The 12199-nt window shown below is 49.3% G+C and overlaps 3 protein-coding genes across 6 annotated transcripts; all 3 read left to right on the forward strand.

Moving 5' to 3' along the window:
• The first annotated feature begins 73 nt into the window (after positions 1-73).
• LOC117146459 (protein suppressor of white apricot) lies at positions 74-5269 on the forward strand. 4 transcript variants are annotated; one of them, XM_033312689.1, is made up of 9 exons: positions 89-611; positions 1465-1637; positions 2410-2618; positions 2724-3443; positions 3501-3822; positions 3883-3887; positions 3948-4134; positions 4202-4330; positions 4386-5269. In XM_033312689.1, the coding sequence occupies exons 1-9, from the start codon at positions 316-318 to the stop codon at positions 5174-5176; spliced, it is 2832 nt and encodes a 943-aa protein (XP_033168580.1). In that variant the 5' UTR covers positions 89-315; the 3' UTR covers positions 5177-5269. The 4 variants fall into 4 exon arrangements, with proteins under 4 accessions (XP_033168582.1, XP_033168581.1, XP_033168580.1 ...); XM_033312688.1 differs by having other exon boundaries at positions 3883-4134; XM_033312691.1 differs by lacking the exons at positions 2724-3443; positions 3501-3822; positions 3883-3887; ... (1 more) ...; positions 4202-4330; positions 4386-5269 and having other exon boundaries at positions 74-611; positions 2009-2503.
• Positions 5270-5363: 94 nt separating this feature from the next.
• LOC117146490 (venom serine protease inhibitor) lies at positions 5364-6142 on the forward strand. Its single transcript, XM_033312729.1, has 2 exons — positions 5364-5767; positions 5837-6142. The coding sequence occupies exons 1-2, from the start codon at positions 5692-5694 to the stop codon at positions 6037-6039; spliced, it is 279 nt and encodes a 92-aa protein (XP_033168620.1). The 5' UTR covers positions 5364-5691; the 3' UTR covers positions 6040-6142.
• A 4409-nt stretch (positions 6143-10551) lies between these two features.
• LOC117146476 (27 kDa hemolymph protein) lies at positions 10552-11658 on the forward strand. Its single transcript, XM_033312716.1, has one exon. The coding sequence runs from the start codon at positions 10579-10581 to the stop codon at positions 11530-11532; it is 954 nt and encodes a 317-aa protein (XP_033168607.1). The 5' UTR covers positions 10552-10578; the 3' UTR covers positions 11533-11658.
• Positions 11659-12199: the final 541 nt, after the last annotated feature.

The following is a 12199-nucleotide window of genomic DNA, read 5'->3' on the forward strand; positions in this document are numbered from 1 at the left end:
CCCCGCCAATACTATCGATAAGAGCCCAGTGGGCAAGCATTTGTCGATACTGTCGTGGTTCAGTAACTCCGCTCTGGCATCGCCTTAACATCGATATAACTGCCACCTCTAGCATAGCATATATGTACTACATTTATACAAATATAAATATAATGGAAATATGAGAATTTAACCAAACACCGCCCGAAATATGAGATCCTCTGAGCACAGATCCTAGCAATCGATCTCCTCATAAAGTGAGTGAGTCACAAGAGACGGAGGGAGCGAGAGAGAGAAGCACTTAAATTGCACGTTCGCTGCTGTTTGTTCGCCCCGATGATGCCCTACAATGTGCGAAACGCCGGTGGCGGAAGCGTTGGCGGAATCCTGCGGCGCACGGGCCAAGGATCGGCCACCGTAAGCACGATTCTTGGCAATGGAAACACCCCGGGAGCACTGGGAACCGGAAAAGTGTCCTCATCCAGCCTGGAGAACCACAGACAACCGCCGTTGGAACTCCTCGTGTTTGGCTACGCCTGCAAGATTTTCCGTGACGACGAGAAGGCGCGGGAAATGGACCACGGCAAGCAGTTGATTCCCTGGATGGGCGATGTAAATCTCAAGATTGACAGGTTAATAATTGGGACTAACCCGAGCAATAAGTATACGATTAATCAGTACGCACACACACACGCAGCCACATACCCACCCATGTCGTGTCCCCTTAGGACCATACTCCTACGCACAGCAGCGGACAAATTGTTAGCAGAGGCAGATCCATACATATATATAGGTATTGTGATCGATAGTATTGTGATTATGGCGTTAGAAGACCGAGTTTGTCGCTATTTATAGCCCTATTTTGCATAATCTAAACAGAACTGTATCAATTTCTATTTGATAGAATCAAGAATAGGGTTTTCTTAAGAGGGTCAAACTGATCGTCTGAGTAGATATTCTAACATTTGTTATAATAATTCGAGACTGCGAACTGCAGACACACCCACCCATTCTTCCGCCCACACAACCAAAACACACACGCACACACACCATTGTAATAACAGCTTTTTTCAGTGCTTCTCAAACTGTAATCTCTATCCATATACAATTTGAAAACTGTAATTCTTTGCCCATTTTAAATGTAATCCGATTAACTTTTTAGCCACCGGAGCGGTATGTATACGAACGATCTCTAGCCTTAAAACCTAATCTAATCTGAAACTGCATTATATATACTATATACCGTATGACTATCAATATTGTGTAAATGCGCGAGAGTGTGCGAAGCAAATGGGACGATTTTCACGGAACGGCCCTGCCTCCCGTTTGTTTCGCCCGCCCCGTTTCGCGTCGCCCCTCAAAATTGCCACGCCCACTGACAATGCTTCTCCCTCCTCTCTGTTTATATTTCTCTGCTTGCTTTCTTTCGGCTCTGCAAACACCATTGCCATTGGGATTACCGTGACTCCCGATACGCGACCACAGATACGATGTGCGTGGAGCCCTCTGCGAACTGGCACCGCACGAGGCGCCACCAGGCGGATACGGCAACCGGCTTGAGTACTTGAGCGCCGAGGAGCAGCGCGCCGAGCAGCTGTGCGAGGAGGAGCGCTACCTGTTTCTGTACAATAACGAGGAGGAGCTGCGACTACGACAAGGTGAGCACCACGGTGGTCTGGTAGTACCTCCAGATACAAACATCCGGGCAGGGGTGTCGATATACTTTACTTGGTTTCGAAATTCGAGCGATCTCTTCTTCGAATGTGAAAAAGAAGAGAAGAGATTTCTGGAGCACAGTGAAAATGTCGGTTTTAATACTCTAGTCTAAAAGCTTTAAAAACTAGTTAATATCTAATGAAGTTGGGCTAGGACCCTACTCACATCAGATTGCTAACGCATGTAAACATATCGACACCCCCAATCCCGAACTCCTCAAATAGTAAATTGTATTACAAGTACTGCAAGTGTCATGAAACGCAAAACGCAATCAAACCCAAATCGCAAATCGAAAATAACTTGAACAAGTCAGTACCAATCACATCAAATCCAACCACCGATAAAGATACCACCGACATCCCCTCGATATTTCCAGCGAGTCCGTTCTTGGAGCAGGTAAATACGTAATCCTCACTACCTGACAGATTAAATCGTTTTTTTCAGGTTGGAGCGACTTCTTGGGCGTGTGTAGTCAGGGATCCAGATCCATGATCGCCTTGCCGGGGAAGGCTCAGGCTCTAGCGATTTTTGTTATCCAGCACCTTCCTCTATCTCTTTCTCTCTGTATCTCTCTCTCGTTCGCATCAACTCGAATACGTTTCTCTCGCTCTGATTCGAATTAGTTATTGCTGCCACCCTTCTCCTCCCGTACTAAAATCGCACATCTTCGTGTGTTCTCTGCTCTTATTTTGGCCGAATTCGCTGATCCTGCAGAGGAGGACCTCAAGCGACTGCAGCAGGAAACCTCCGGCGGCAGCTTCTGCCAGGTGGGCTTTCAATACGATAGCCAGTCGGCAGCCTCCACTTCCCTCGGTGGCTCCTCAACGGCGACCTCCCAGCTCTCGCCGAGCTCCGAGGAGAGCGAGCTGCCCTTCGTCCTGCCTTACACCCTGATGATGGCACCACCCTTGGACATGCAGCTGGTGAGTCAAAGCGTGAAACGAAGATCAAGAGAAGCCTTCCCCTAAAAAATGTTTTCCAAGAACCTAAAAAGTTATGGTAGTAATGGTTTCTTAATTGATTTTCAGCCCGAAACGATGAAGCAGCACGCTATTATCGAGAAGACTGCTCGCTTTATCGCCACCCAGGGCGCCCAAATGGAAATTCTAATCAAGGCAAAGCAGGCGAACAACACGCAGTTCGATTTCCTGACCCAAGGTGGACACCTGCAGCCCTACTACCGTCACCTCTTGGCTGCGATCAAGGCGGCCAAATTTCCGCCCGCACCAGAAACTCCATTGGATCAGCAGAATACAGACAAGGAAGCACCCTCAGCGGACGACCACAGCGAGGAAGTCGCGGGTGGAAGGAGGAACCCCAATCAAGTGGTCATCACGGTGCCCACCATCAAGTACAAGCCCTCGGCCAACTGCGCCTACACCCAGCTCATTAGCAAGATCAAGGGCGTGCCCCTCCAAGCGGTCTTGCTGGAGGACGAGTCAAGCAATCCAGGGAACTCGCAGCACTCGGGCGGCACGGCCTCGCCCGCACTTAGCTGTCGATCCGAAGGTCACAACAGCCAGGGAGGGGAGTTCACACCCGTGCTGCTGCAGTACAACGGTAGCACCTTCACACACGAGGAGGAATCGTCGAACCGGGAGCAGCAGGATGATAACGATGGCAACAGTGGTGAGCCGCCGCAGGTGGAGCTGCTTAAGAACACAAGTGCGCTGGCGTTGGCCCAAAACTATAGTTCAGAAAGTGAGGAGGAGGAAGATCAAGTTCAGCCAGAAAAGGAGGAGGAAAAGGTGGGCACTCTCACAATCTAAAGTTCATGTGTATAATCTGTCATTTCTTTATTTCAGAAACCGGAGCCCGTGCTTACCTTCCCCGTTCCGGAGGACAGTCTAAGGCACATAATCGACAAGACGGCCACGTACGTAATCAAGAACGGACGCCAATTCGAGGAGACCCTTCGCACGAAGAGCGTGGAAAGGTTTAGTTTCTTGCTGCCGGCCAATGAGTACTATCCATACTACTTGTACAAAGTGACCGGCGATGTGGATGCGGCTTCCAAGGAGGAGAAAACTAGGAAAGCAGCAGCTGTAGCTGCCGCCCTGATGTCAAAGAAGGGGCTTAGTTTTGGAGGAGCAGCAGCTGCAGTGAGTGGAAGCAATCTGGATAAGGGTGAGTTAAGGACAAAGGGATTTCCCAGGTTCGGTATTTAATTGATATTTGTTTTTGTAGCTCCTGTAAGTTTCTCCATTCGGGCTCGCGATGACCAATGTCCATTGCAACACACTTTACCGCAGGAAGCCAGCGACGAGGAGGCTAGTTCGAGTGCTGCTGGGGTGGAGCAAGTGCGACCGGGTATGCCAGATAGTGTGCAACGGGCCATCAAACAGGTAGAGACGCAGTTGTTGGCCAGGACCGCCGGGCAGAAGGGCAACACCACGTCTTCCCCATCCTGTTCCTCACCGCAAAAAGAGCAGCGACAAGGTACGATAAAGTTATATATATATCAAGAATACCCTGATATTAATAACTGCACTATTTTGTTTTAAAGCTGAGGAGCGTGTTAAGGACAAGCTGGCGCAGATTGCCCGCGAGAAGTTGAACGGAATGATTTCACGCGAGAAACAATTGCAGTTGGAACGAAAGCGAAAGGCCTTGGCCTTTCTAAATCAGATAAAAGGTGAGCTCACCGTAAATCGAACGCTATTGTGTATAATCTCGTCGATTTCCACCAGGTGAGGGTGCCACTGTGGGCTCTGCTGTGTCTGTTGTTGGTCCGAATCCTCCGGAGTCGGCGGCCGGAGCTGCTACCGCCGACAGTGGGGACGAGTCTGGTGATTCTGTCCGTTCCATACCAATTACATATTTTGGGCCCGACGACGATGACGAAGTCGGTGAACAAAGGCCTGAGATGAGGCTCAAAGGGGGCACGCAGAAGGACGAGGAGGACGACGATGAAGAGGATGGCGGCGATCTGGAGAAGTACAACTTGCTCAACGACGATAGCACGAACACCTTCACCAGCAAACCCGTTCTTCCTCCCACCGCTGCTCCACCTGCTGCCGTTCTGCTTTCTGACGACGATGACGTCCAGCTTGTGGCCACTACCTCAACGCGGTCCTCCAGCTCGCGCCATCTTAAAACCCACCGCCGGAGCAGAAGTCGCAGTAAGAACGTCCGAAGCAGTGACAGCAGCCCTTCTAGTCGAGAGTCCTCGCGCCGACGGCGTCAGAAGAGCAGCAGGCGTTCAAGGGAGCCATCATCGAACCCGCCACGTAAGTCCCAGCATTCGTCAACGCAGCGAAAAAAAACCCCCAAAAAGAGGAGGCGCAGCAAAAGTAGAAGTCGCTCTAAAAGCATCCGGCGGAGTAGGAGCATAAGCATATTGAGAACCAACCGGCGGAGCAGATCGCGTAGCTCCAGCTGTCGAAATGCAGAACAGCGACGCCAGCAGGACCGACGGCGCACTCCCACCAAGAAGTCCCACAAGCGGCACAAGCGACGCAGGCGCAGCAGCTCCCCCTGAGAATCTTCCTAGAGCTCCGCAACCACCTTCACATTTCAAAGTTTTTTGTAGTTTACAAGTTGCATCAAATAAACCACCAACATATTTTTGTAAGCAAGCGCTGTGGTTCCCACAAAGGAGATGGGAGTACGTGGATGTGAATTCCCCATTAGTGGTTTATCTTCTGCGAGTCGACTTCGGGATGCCCCACGCGCTGTTTTTATATTACGTATAAGTTCAACAAATTATATGTAAAATCAATAATCTACATCTTAGACCAACAAAATAAGTGGTAAACTTCGAGCGAGGGAAGTCCAGGATGTAGGAGTTGGATGCCCTATTGGTGTTTATAATTTTATGTAAAAGTAACCTATGTATAAATACGTGAAGTTTCCTACGATTCTGAAATTCCGTCATACGCCAATGTTCAGATTCGCCGTATACCCTTACTGCCCACTCCGCACAGTGGGTATAAAAGCGCGGTAGCAGTGAGCTCATCGATTTAGTTTAGTTTGGATGCTCCGCAAGTCTCGACGATGCTTCGCTCAAACTATCTTTTGCTGATCAGCGGTTGCTGCCTGGTTTTCGCTGTCTCAGCGCAGATTCCCATCAGTAAGTGCATCCATTCCTTGGAGAAACCCCAGAAACACGCCCCTTTAACAAGCTTCTGACAATCCCTAGCGCCCCGGAGTTGCCCGGCGAACGAGACTTTCCTGGCCTGTGGTCCCGATTGCCAAACGGAGTGCGCCACGCTGGGAAAGCCCTGTCTGGTCAGGCACATCCGATGCCCAGATGGATGCTACTGCAACAAGGGCTTCGCGAGGAACGCCGCGGGCACGTGCATCCCCCTTCGGCGGTGCAGCACAGGCGGCTACGGAAACTGAATTAACTGAGCATGGAATACGGTCTTATTAGAAGCAGCTCAAACACTGAAAACGGCAAGACAATAAAGTTCACTGGCATTGTGTAATAATAATGCAATGATAATGAGGCCACAGCATGGCTGAAAACGAACCAGCGATATCTGGGTGCGATTCTGATGGAGGTGCAAGCCCAGGCCTCGCAGGTGTTGTCAATATGTTCATTTCTCAAGTTTACCGCTACGTTTTATCATTTAGTGCTGTACTGGTTGTACCAGTTTTGGGCTTTTGATCCAGCTATTATTGTAATCCAGAGAGCAAGCTTTATCAGTGAGAAAGCTCTGGTTTGGTCTTATCTCTTCATCGAAAGCACTGCGTTTTTGTGTGCGGTAAGTGTGAGTTCCAGCACTGCCGAAATAAAAAATGTGATAACTGTGTTCTATTGTAGCGTGTGTATTGTTTGTTGAAACAAACTTTTAGTGCGATCAAAGTGTTAATGTTAATGTTAATGTGCGTTTCTTGGAGCGACGGATATCTAATCGGCGGAGGAGATGATGGTGTGTTCTTGGGCCAGGCGTCGTCGTGAAGTAAAGGTTAGTACTGCACAGTCTCGTAGAAAGTAAGAAATCGCGTGCTATCAGTGGGGAATGGGAGCCTGAAGTCAGACGCTAGTTGTAGGAAATCCCAGTAAGGCTTGGAATCCGATGGTGGGGCATCAGGATACCAGGGAGACGGACTCTCCACTTCCGTCACCTAAGCCGTGTAGCGCAATCGAGCCACCGATGACAACAAGCTGAATACGAAATGTAAATGTTTGCCGTCATTGAGTCGAAAATGTTGGTGAGCGCCGACGCCAAACGTTAATAAACTCCCCCCAGGAGGAGAAGCAGCAGGGAGGCGGGACGGTCTGCTCGATTTACATGAGCAAACATTTGAAACTACCTCGTCCACTTTCCCTGCCACTTTTGCCCACTGCGTGCGCCCTGTAAATTTAGCGGCCGCGTGTGGGAAAAATCAGGGATTCAACGTGCCTCGACTATCGGATACCCTTGCCTATTTTAAAGTCGAATGCGCCGATGTATCACGTCTGGTCAGTCGAATTGTGAATTGTTAGCCGCCTTAGGTTACCCGGGCTTTCCAGGCTTCCAGGTGTAAAAGGGGGTATCAAACAAGCAATGGAAATGTTCGTTTGGTTTCGGATTTGCTAGCCAAACATGGGTGTGAGTTCCTTGGTCCCACCGAAGCCACAGCACCGTCCCTTTTGTTGTCGAAGACGCTGGGAAATATTCCTCAAATTCATTGAATACCGCATCGTGATCAGAAGGAAAAGGCTGAATTGAGGAGGCGGCGGGCAGAGCGCCTGCTGTGCAGACCTGCGGAAATTCAAACGGAATCAAAGTGAAAAGTTCGGTAAAAAATCATCGACACACGCGACGGGAGTATATGCCCCTTCGCACTGCCACTCCTGCGGCAGGATATCAGCAGCAGCAGCAAGAATAACACAGCGACTGTCAGTCAATCCTCGAGTGCTCGAAAGGATGCGAGATGGCGAAAAGTGAACTAAAGTGGAGTGAGGTGAGGTGAGGTGTGCGTGGCAGAAGGCAAGAGTTTCTCTTTGCCAATTCAGAGACCCAGGAACCCGGGGAAAGCAAACGAACGAACGCAAAAAGAAACAAACAAACAAACACCATGAAGGAAAAACAAACACACGTGCAAACAGAGCACGAATAATTTGACTTTATCTAAGCGCCAGTCAACCAATTCGCATTACCCAGAAAAGGAGTAAAAAGGGTGCCCTCTTTTCTTTTCCTTCGCCATTGTTTATTGGCTTATGCTTGGGGTTAACAGATTTATCCTTCAGCAAGAAGGACCTAGTTCCTCCGGGGCTTGAGAGGTACTCAAACGTAAGGACCGGCCAGCGAGTATTCAAACATTCCATGTTGGTTTTAAAAATATCCATCTAAATTCGGGCGAAGGAAAGGGAAGCGAAACATATCATTGCACTAAGCTCGCAATATGTATTCGAATTGAATTTTTCTTAAAACACGAGCTTAACCATATTAGTCGTTCTCATATTAATATATTTATATTTTGCGCATCCTTGTATCGGCGAATCGATCCACGAATTGTACCATTTCCAAGTCCTTCGGATAGAACTTAAATGCTTTAATGGATTTTGTGCCCCTTTTCGGCTGCTGCGACTAACAAAAGTTTGTTTGCGGTTTGTTTTATTTATTGCATTTCTTTCGCCACTCTTCTGTTGCTCGTCTCCCATGGAGCACTTTTCAAATTGTGGTGAGTGGGCTTGAACAGTGCGTTCTGCACCCCAAATAGACCCTCTTTTAAGGCCCAAAGTTGTGACTCGGTAAACTGCATTTCTCATTTGTGTTTGCGGTTTGAACTCGATTAAATTCTGCTTCTGGGCGACAAACAACGGAGTTCCCAAGATTGTGCTAGCTCGAAACTGGGTAGTGAATCCATTTATAGCTAGGCAACGTGGATAACCTATTAGCTTCAGCTCGTACATTCGCATTGATTACGAATTGAGCCATTGGTCGCTGTTCAGCCGTCTGAGCGAAAGAATTCAAATTAGATTTAGCACATTTCTGCATGATTTTGACATCATTGCACGCAAAAGAAACCTTCAAATGCTTAGGCTCCTGCTGCCAGCAACAAATATCCTTATTACCACCCTCAAGCTAATTATCATTGGCCAATCGCATCGCACACACATGAGCGAACGGCAAAGCGGAAACGGAAGCGATGGCAAAGCAATTGGCAAATGGCATCCGCCTGCTCCTCGCCCCTCTGACCCCTCGCCCTATTGGCAGCTGCAATTAGGCGGTCGCCAAACATCCGCTGCATCCTGCCACCCACTTGTGCAGCTCCATCTATGCATCTATAACTGGCGACCGACGGACTGAAAATGCCACAAGTGTGCCTCCCAATGTCCAGATTTCATGTGTCATTTATTTAAAATGAAGGGATTTTGCAGCATTACATTAGTTTTGCGGAGAATTTAATTCCCCAAATTGATTCACTGGCAATGACAACAATTCCGTCCATCGGACTTCATAAAATGTGGGCCCAAATGTTTAATTAGTACGAAATTGATAGATTAAATATCCCGTTTCAGCAGAGGAATATCCGCCCGCACGTTGGCAGCATTTGTTGCTACCTTGGACAAATGCAGAAATGCCAGCTCATTGCAGCCACTAATGCTGCCACACCCCTTGCCGCCGACAAAGTGCTGCCCCTGGCAACGCCCACAAGCGAAACAGTGAGCGGCAATTAATTGTGCTCATTTTTTAGGAATCCCTGCCACGCGCTTCATTTCAATTTGCTGTGAATTCCCCCGTTTTCCCCGCTTTGGCTTTGGCTCCGCTAGCTGCAATTTTCGGTATAATTTTTAACCGAGAATTCGCTGTGGCAGGCACCCTATGCTCGCCTCGCCACGCCCCTCCAGCCAGCCGCCCCTTTCCGATGTTGTTTATTGCGCTTGCAACTTCCGCAACAAACGAAGATAAATTGTTACTTTCTTGCTCGCTGCTCCTGTTTTTAGTTGCTGTCGGTGTTCTTTGGATGGTCGTGCTTCAAGTGTTGCTATATTTCTACCCCGCATAGTGGGTGGCATGCTGGCTGCAGAGGAAGCCTTTTGAATGAAGGTTGACCCGTGTAGAAAATGTATTATTATTAGTGATTTCAGTAGCAATAGATAGCTAGAAGCTAGCAGCTGCTAAATGTTAAGATTCTACATGTATGTATATTCATCTGATTAGGCTTACTGAACATGATTCGACGATAATCCCACGCGATCAAGAAAGAACGGCGATAGGGCTTATCGTTCACCAACGACTGTTAGATTGCTATCAGCTTGATTGCCTTACCTACTCGATCTCACGCTCTTTTGAAGCGGGAAAGTCTTAATGTGCCCGACATTAACTCCCTTGATAACAGCGAACCCAATTCCCATTTGCCTTAGCTTCAACTTATTATCAATGGCCCTATTTGAACTGCAGCCAGGTTTATCATCTTATGTGCACATCAAACGTAGGTAGGTAGGTATTCTAGTTAATCAATACAATCGAGCTATAATCGCAACTTAATCCGTTTTGGGCCAGACAGCCCCAAGATTTTGATTGGCTGAGTCCATTGCAACTTATCTGTGTAATGTTACACCTTGGACTTAGTCAAAAGAACTCTAAATCGTTCGATTGGGTAGCACCCTACGAAAATGTGTGTTTGCGCTGATGGATAGTTTGTGGATAGTTCCGATACCGGTGCAGCTTTCACTTTCTTAGTTTCCTGCCACATTGGATGTTCCATACGGACGGCATACTCGTACTGTGTCGATGGTTGTTTACCCCGACTGATTACCGATACACGAATTAGGCGGGAGATTGGCTTTGTGGGTCGCCCTAATCTCAGACATTGACCCCTCCGTCGCCCCAGCGGATCGGGAGATAGTGCTGCTACCCACACTACACCACCCCACACCCTGAAGATAAGAAACCCCGGCTGCGAGCTCCGGCTCTCCGCATTTTGCAGCCAGTCAGTGCGAGAATGTCGAGCTGGTCGCTTTGTCCGCTTTTACTGGCCTTCGCGGTTCACGCCGTGCTTGGATCCGTGGATTTGGCTGGTTCCCTGGATCCCTCGCTGCTGGAGAACGTGGATGTGGACCAGCTGAGATCCAACTATCTGCCCCAAGGCCTGCAAAACACCAATGTCACCTTGGCCGACTTCCAAAAGTTGCTGCAGTCGAAGTGCGAGAAGGCCAATGGCCATTTGCCAAAAGGATCAATTAACGCCTCTGACCTGAGCAAGTCCATCGAGGATGCGGGCGTGCACCTCGCAGAATGCCTCTCCGGATTGGCCAATATGACGGAGATCCAGGCGGAGATCGAGGAGGCGAGTCCCAAGGGCGACCTGGACGTGGTCTTCGAGAAGTACTGCCTCCGCTTGCCGCAGGCCAAGACCTGCCTGAAGAACTTCAACGACGCGCTCCTGCCCTGCCTGACCACCGATGAGAAGACCCACAACGCGGTGCTGCAGAGGATTGCGGACAAGCTGCTGGAGTTCATATGCTACAAGAACGGAGACCAGATTGCGCTCTTCATCGCCGAAGAGGGCCCCGAGTGCCTGCAGCAGAGTCGCGAAGGCATCGCCAATTGCCTGAACTCCTCCTTCGCCGGATATCTGCCCAAGACGATTAGCCCGGAGTGGGATCTGCCCCAGCTGGTCCTGGGTCCGAAGCAGTGCGTCGACCTCTACGCGTTCGAGACGTGCACCGTTAGTCTGCTGGAGAAGTGCGATACGATCACTCCCAGCAATATCGTAGAGTCCATGTTCCGGTACGTTAGGAAGGAGTCCTCCTGCCAGCCCCACATCGACAGGGTCAAGCTGCATCACCGCAGAGCCCTGCCCTTGACCAGTGGGTCCGGCTCATCTGTATCCCTGCATCTCACCTGGACCTCTGCGAGCCTGCTAATGGCCACTTTGCTCGCCCGACTGGCCTAACATCCTCTGCTCTCTCTTTTTTTTGTTTGATATTTTATAATTATGTTTAATAAACTTTGCAAAGTCGGGAACGGAGTCTCTGCACCGGACGGACGGACGGACTGCCGCCCGGCGTAAGCCGCTTAACGGATTCCCTTTTCAACTCCGGGCATCTGGAAGGGCAGGCGTCTGCGGAAAGAGGGTTAAGGAAGCGGGGCCCAAAGTGTTAAGCTGCATAAACACAAGCCTGAAATATGAACGGCGACTGGGGTCATCCCAGGTGCACTGTCAATAATTTGATTGACTTCAGTAGCAGAAAATTTCAATTTACAGCCAGACAACGTCTTATTAAGAACCTTTAAAGCCGTGTCACTGATCGTTATCATCACATTTTCGCACACATTCCCAATTCCATATTCAGCGTCTGGCAGGCATTCATTTCTCTCAGTGTAGTCGCACCATATTGCGCTTATCGGACGGCAGCAGCTACAGAAGCTATAGCTGTAGCAACCGAAACTGTGGAATATACTTGTAGAGAGCAACGCAATCCTCATCCGAATCCGAATCCGGAGCAGAAGCTAAAGCTGCGCCGGTTGAAGGGTCACTCGAACGCGTCTCTTATCGCCAGACACAAAGACAAAGGGATTGATGGCTGGGTGGCCGGAGGGGAAGAGAAGATATTGGGAGA

This window comes from Drosophila mauritiana, chromosome X (genome assembly GCF_004382145.1).
Source record: "Drosophila mauritiana strain mau12 chromosome X, ASM438214v1, whole genome shotgun sequence".
In the NCBI taxonomy this organism is placed as follows: domain Eukaryota; kingdom Metazoa; phylum Arthropoda; class Insecta; order Diptera; family Drosophilidae; genus Drosophila; species Drosophila mauritiana.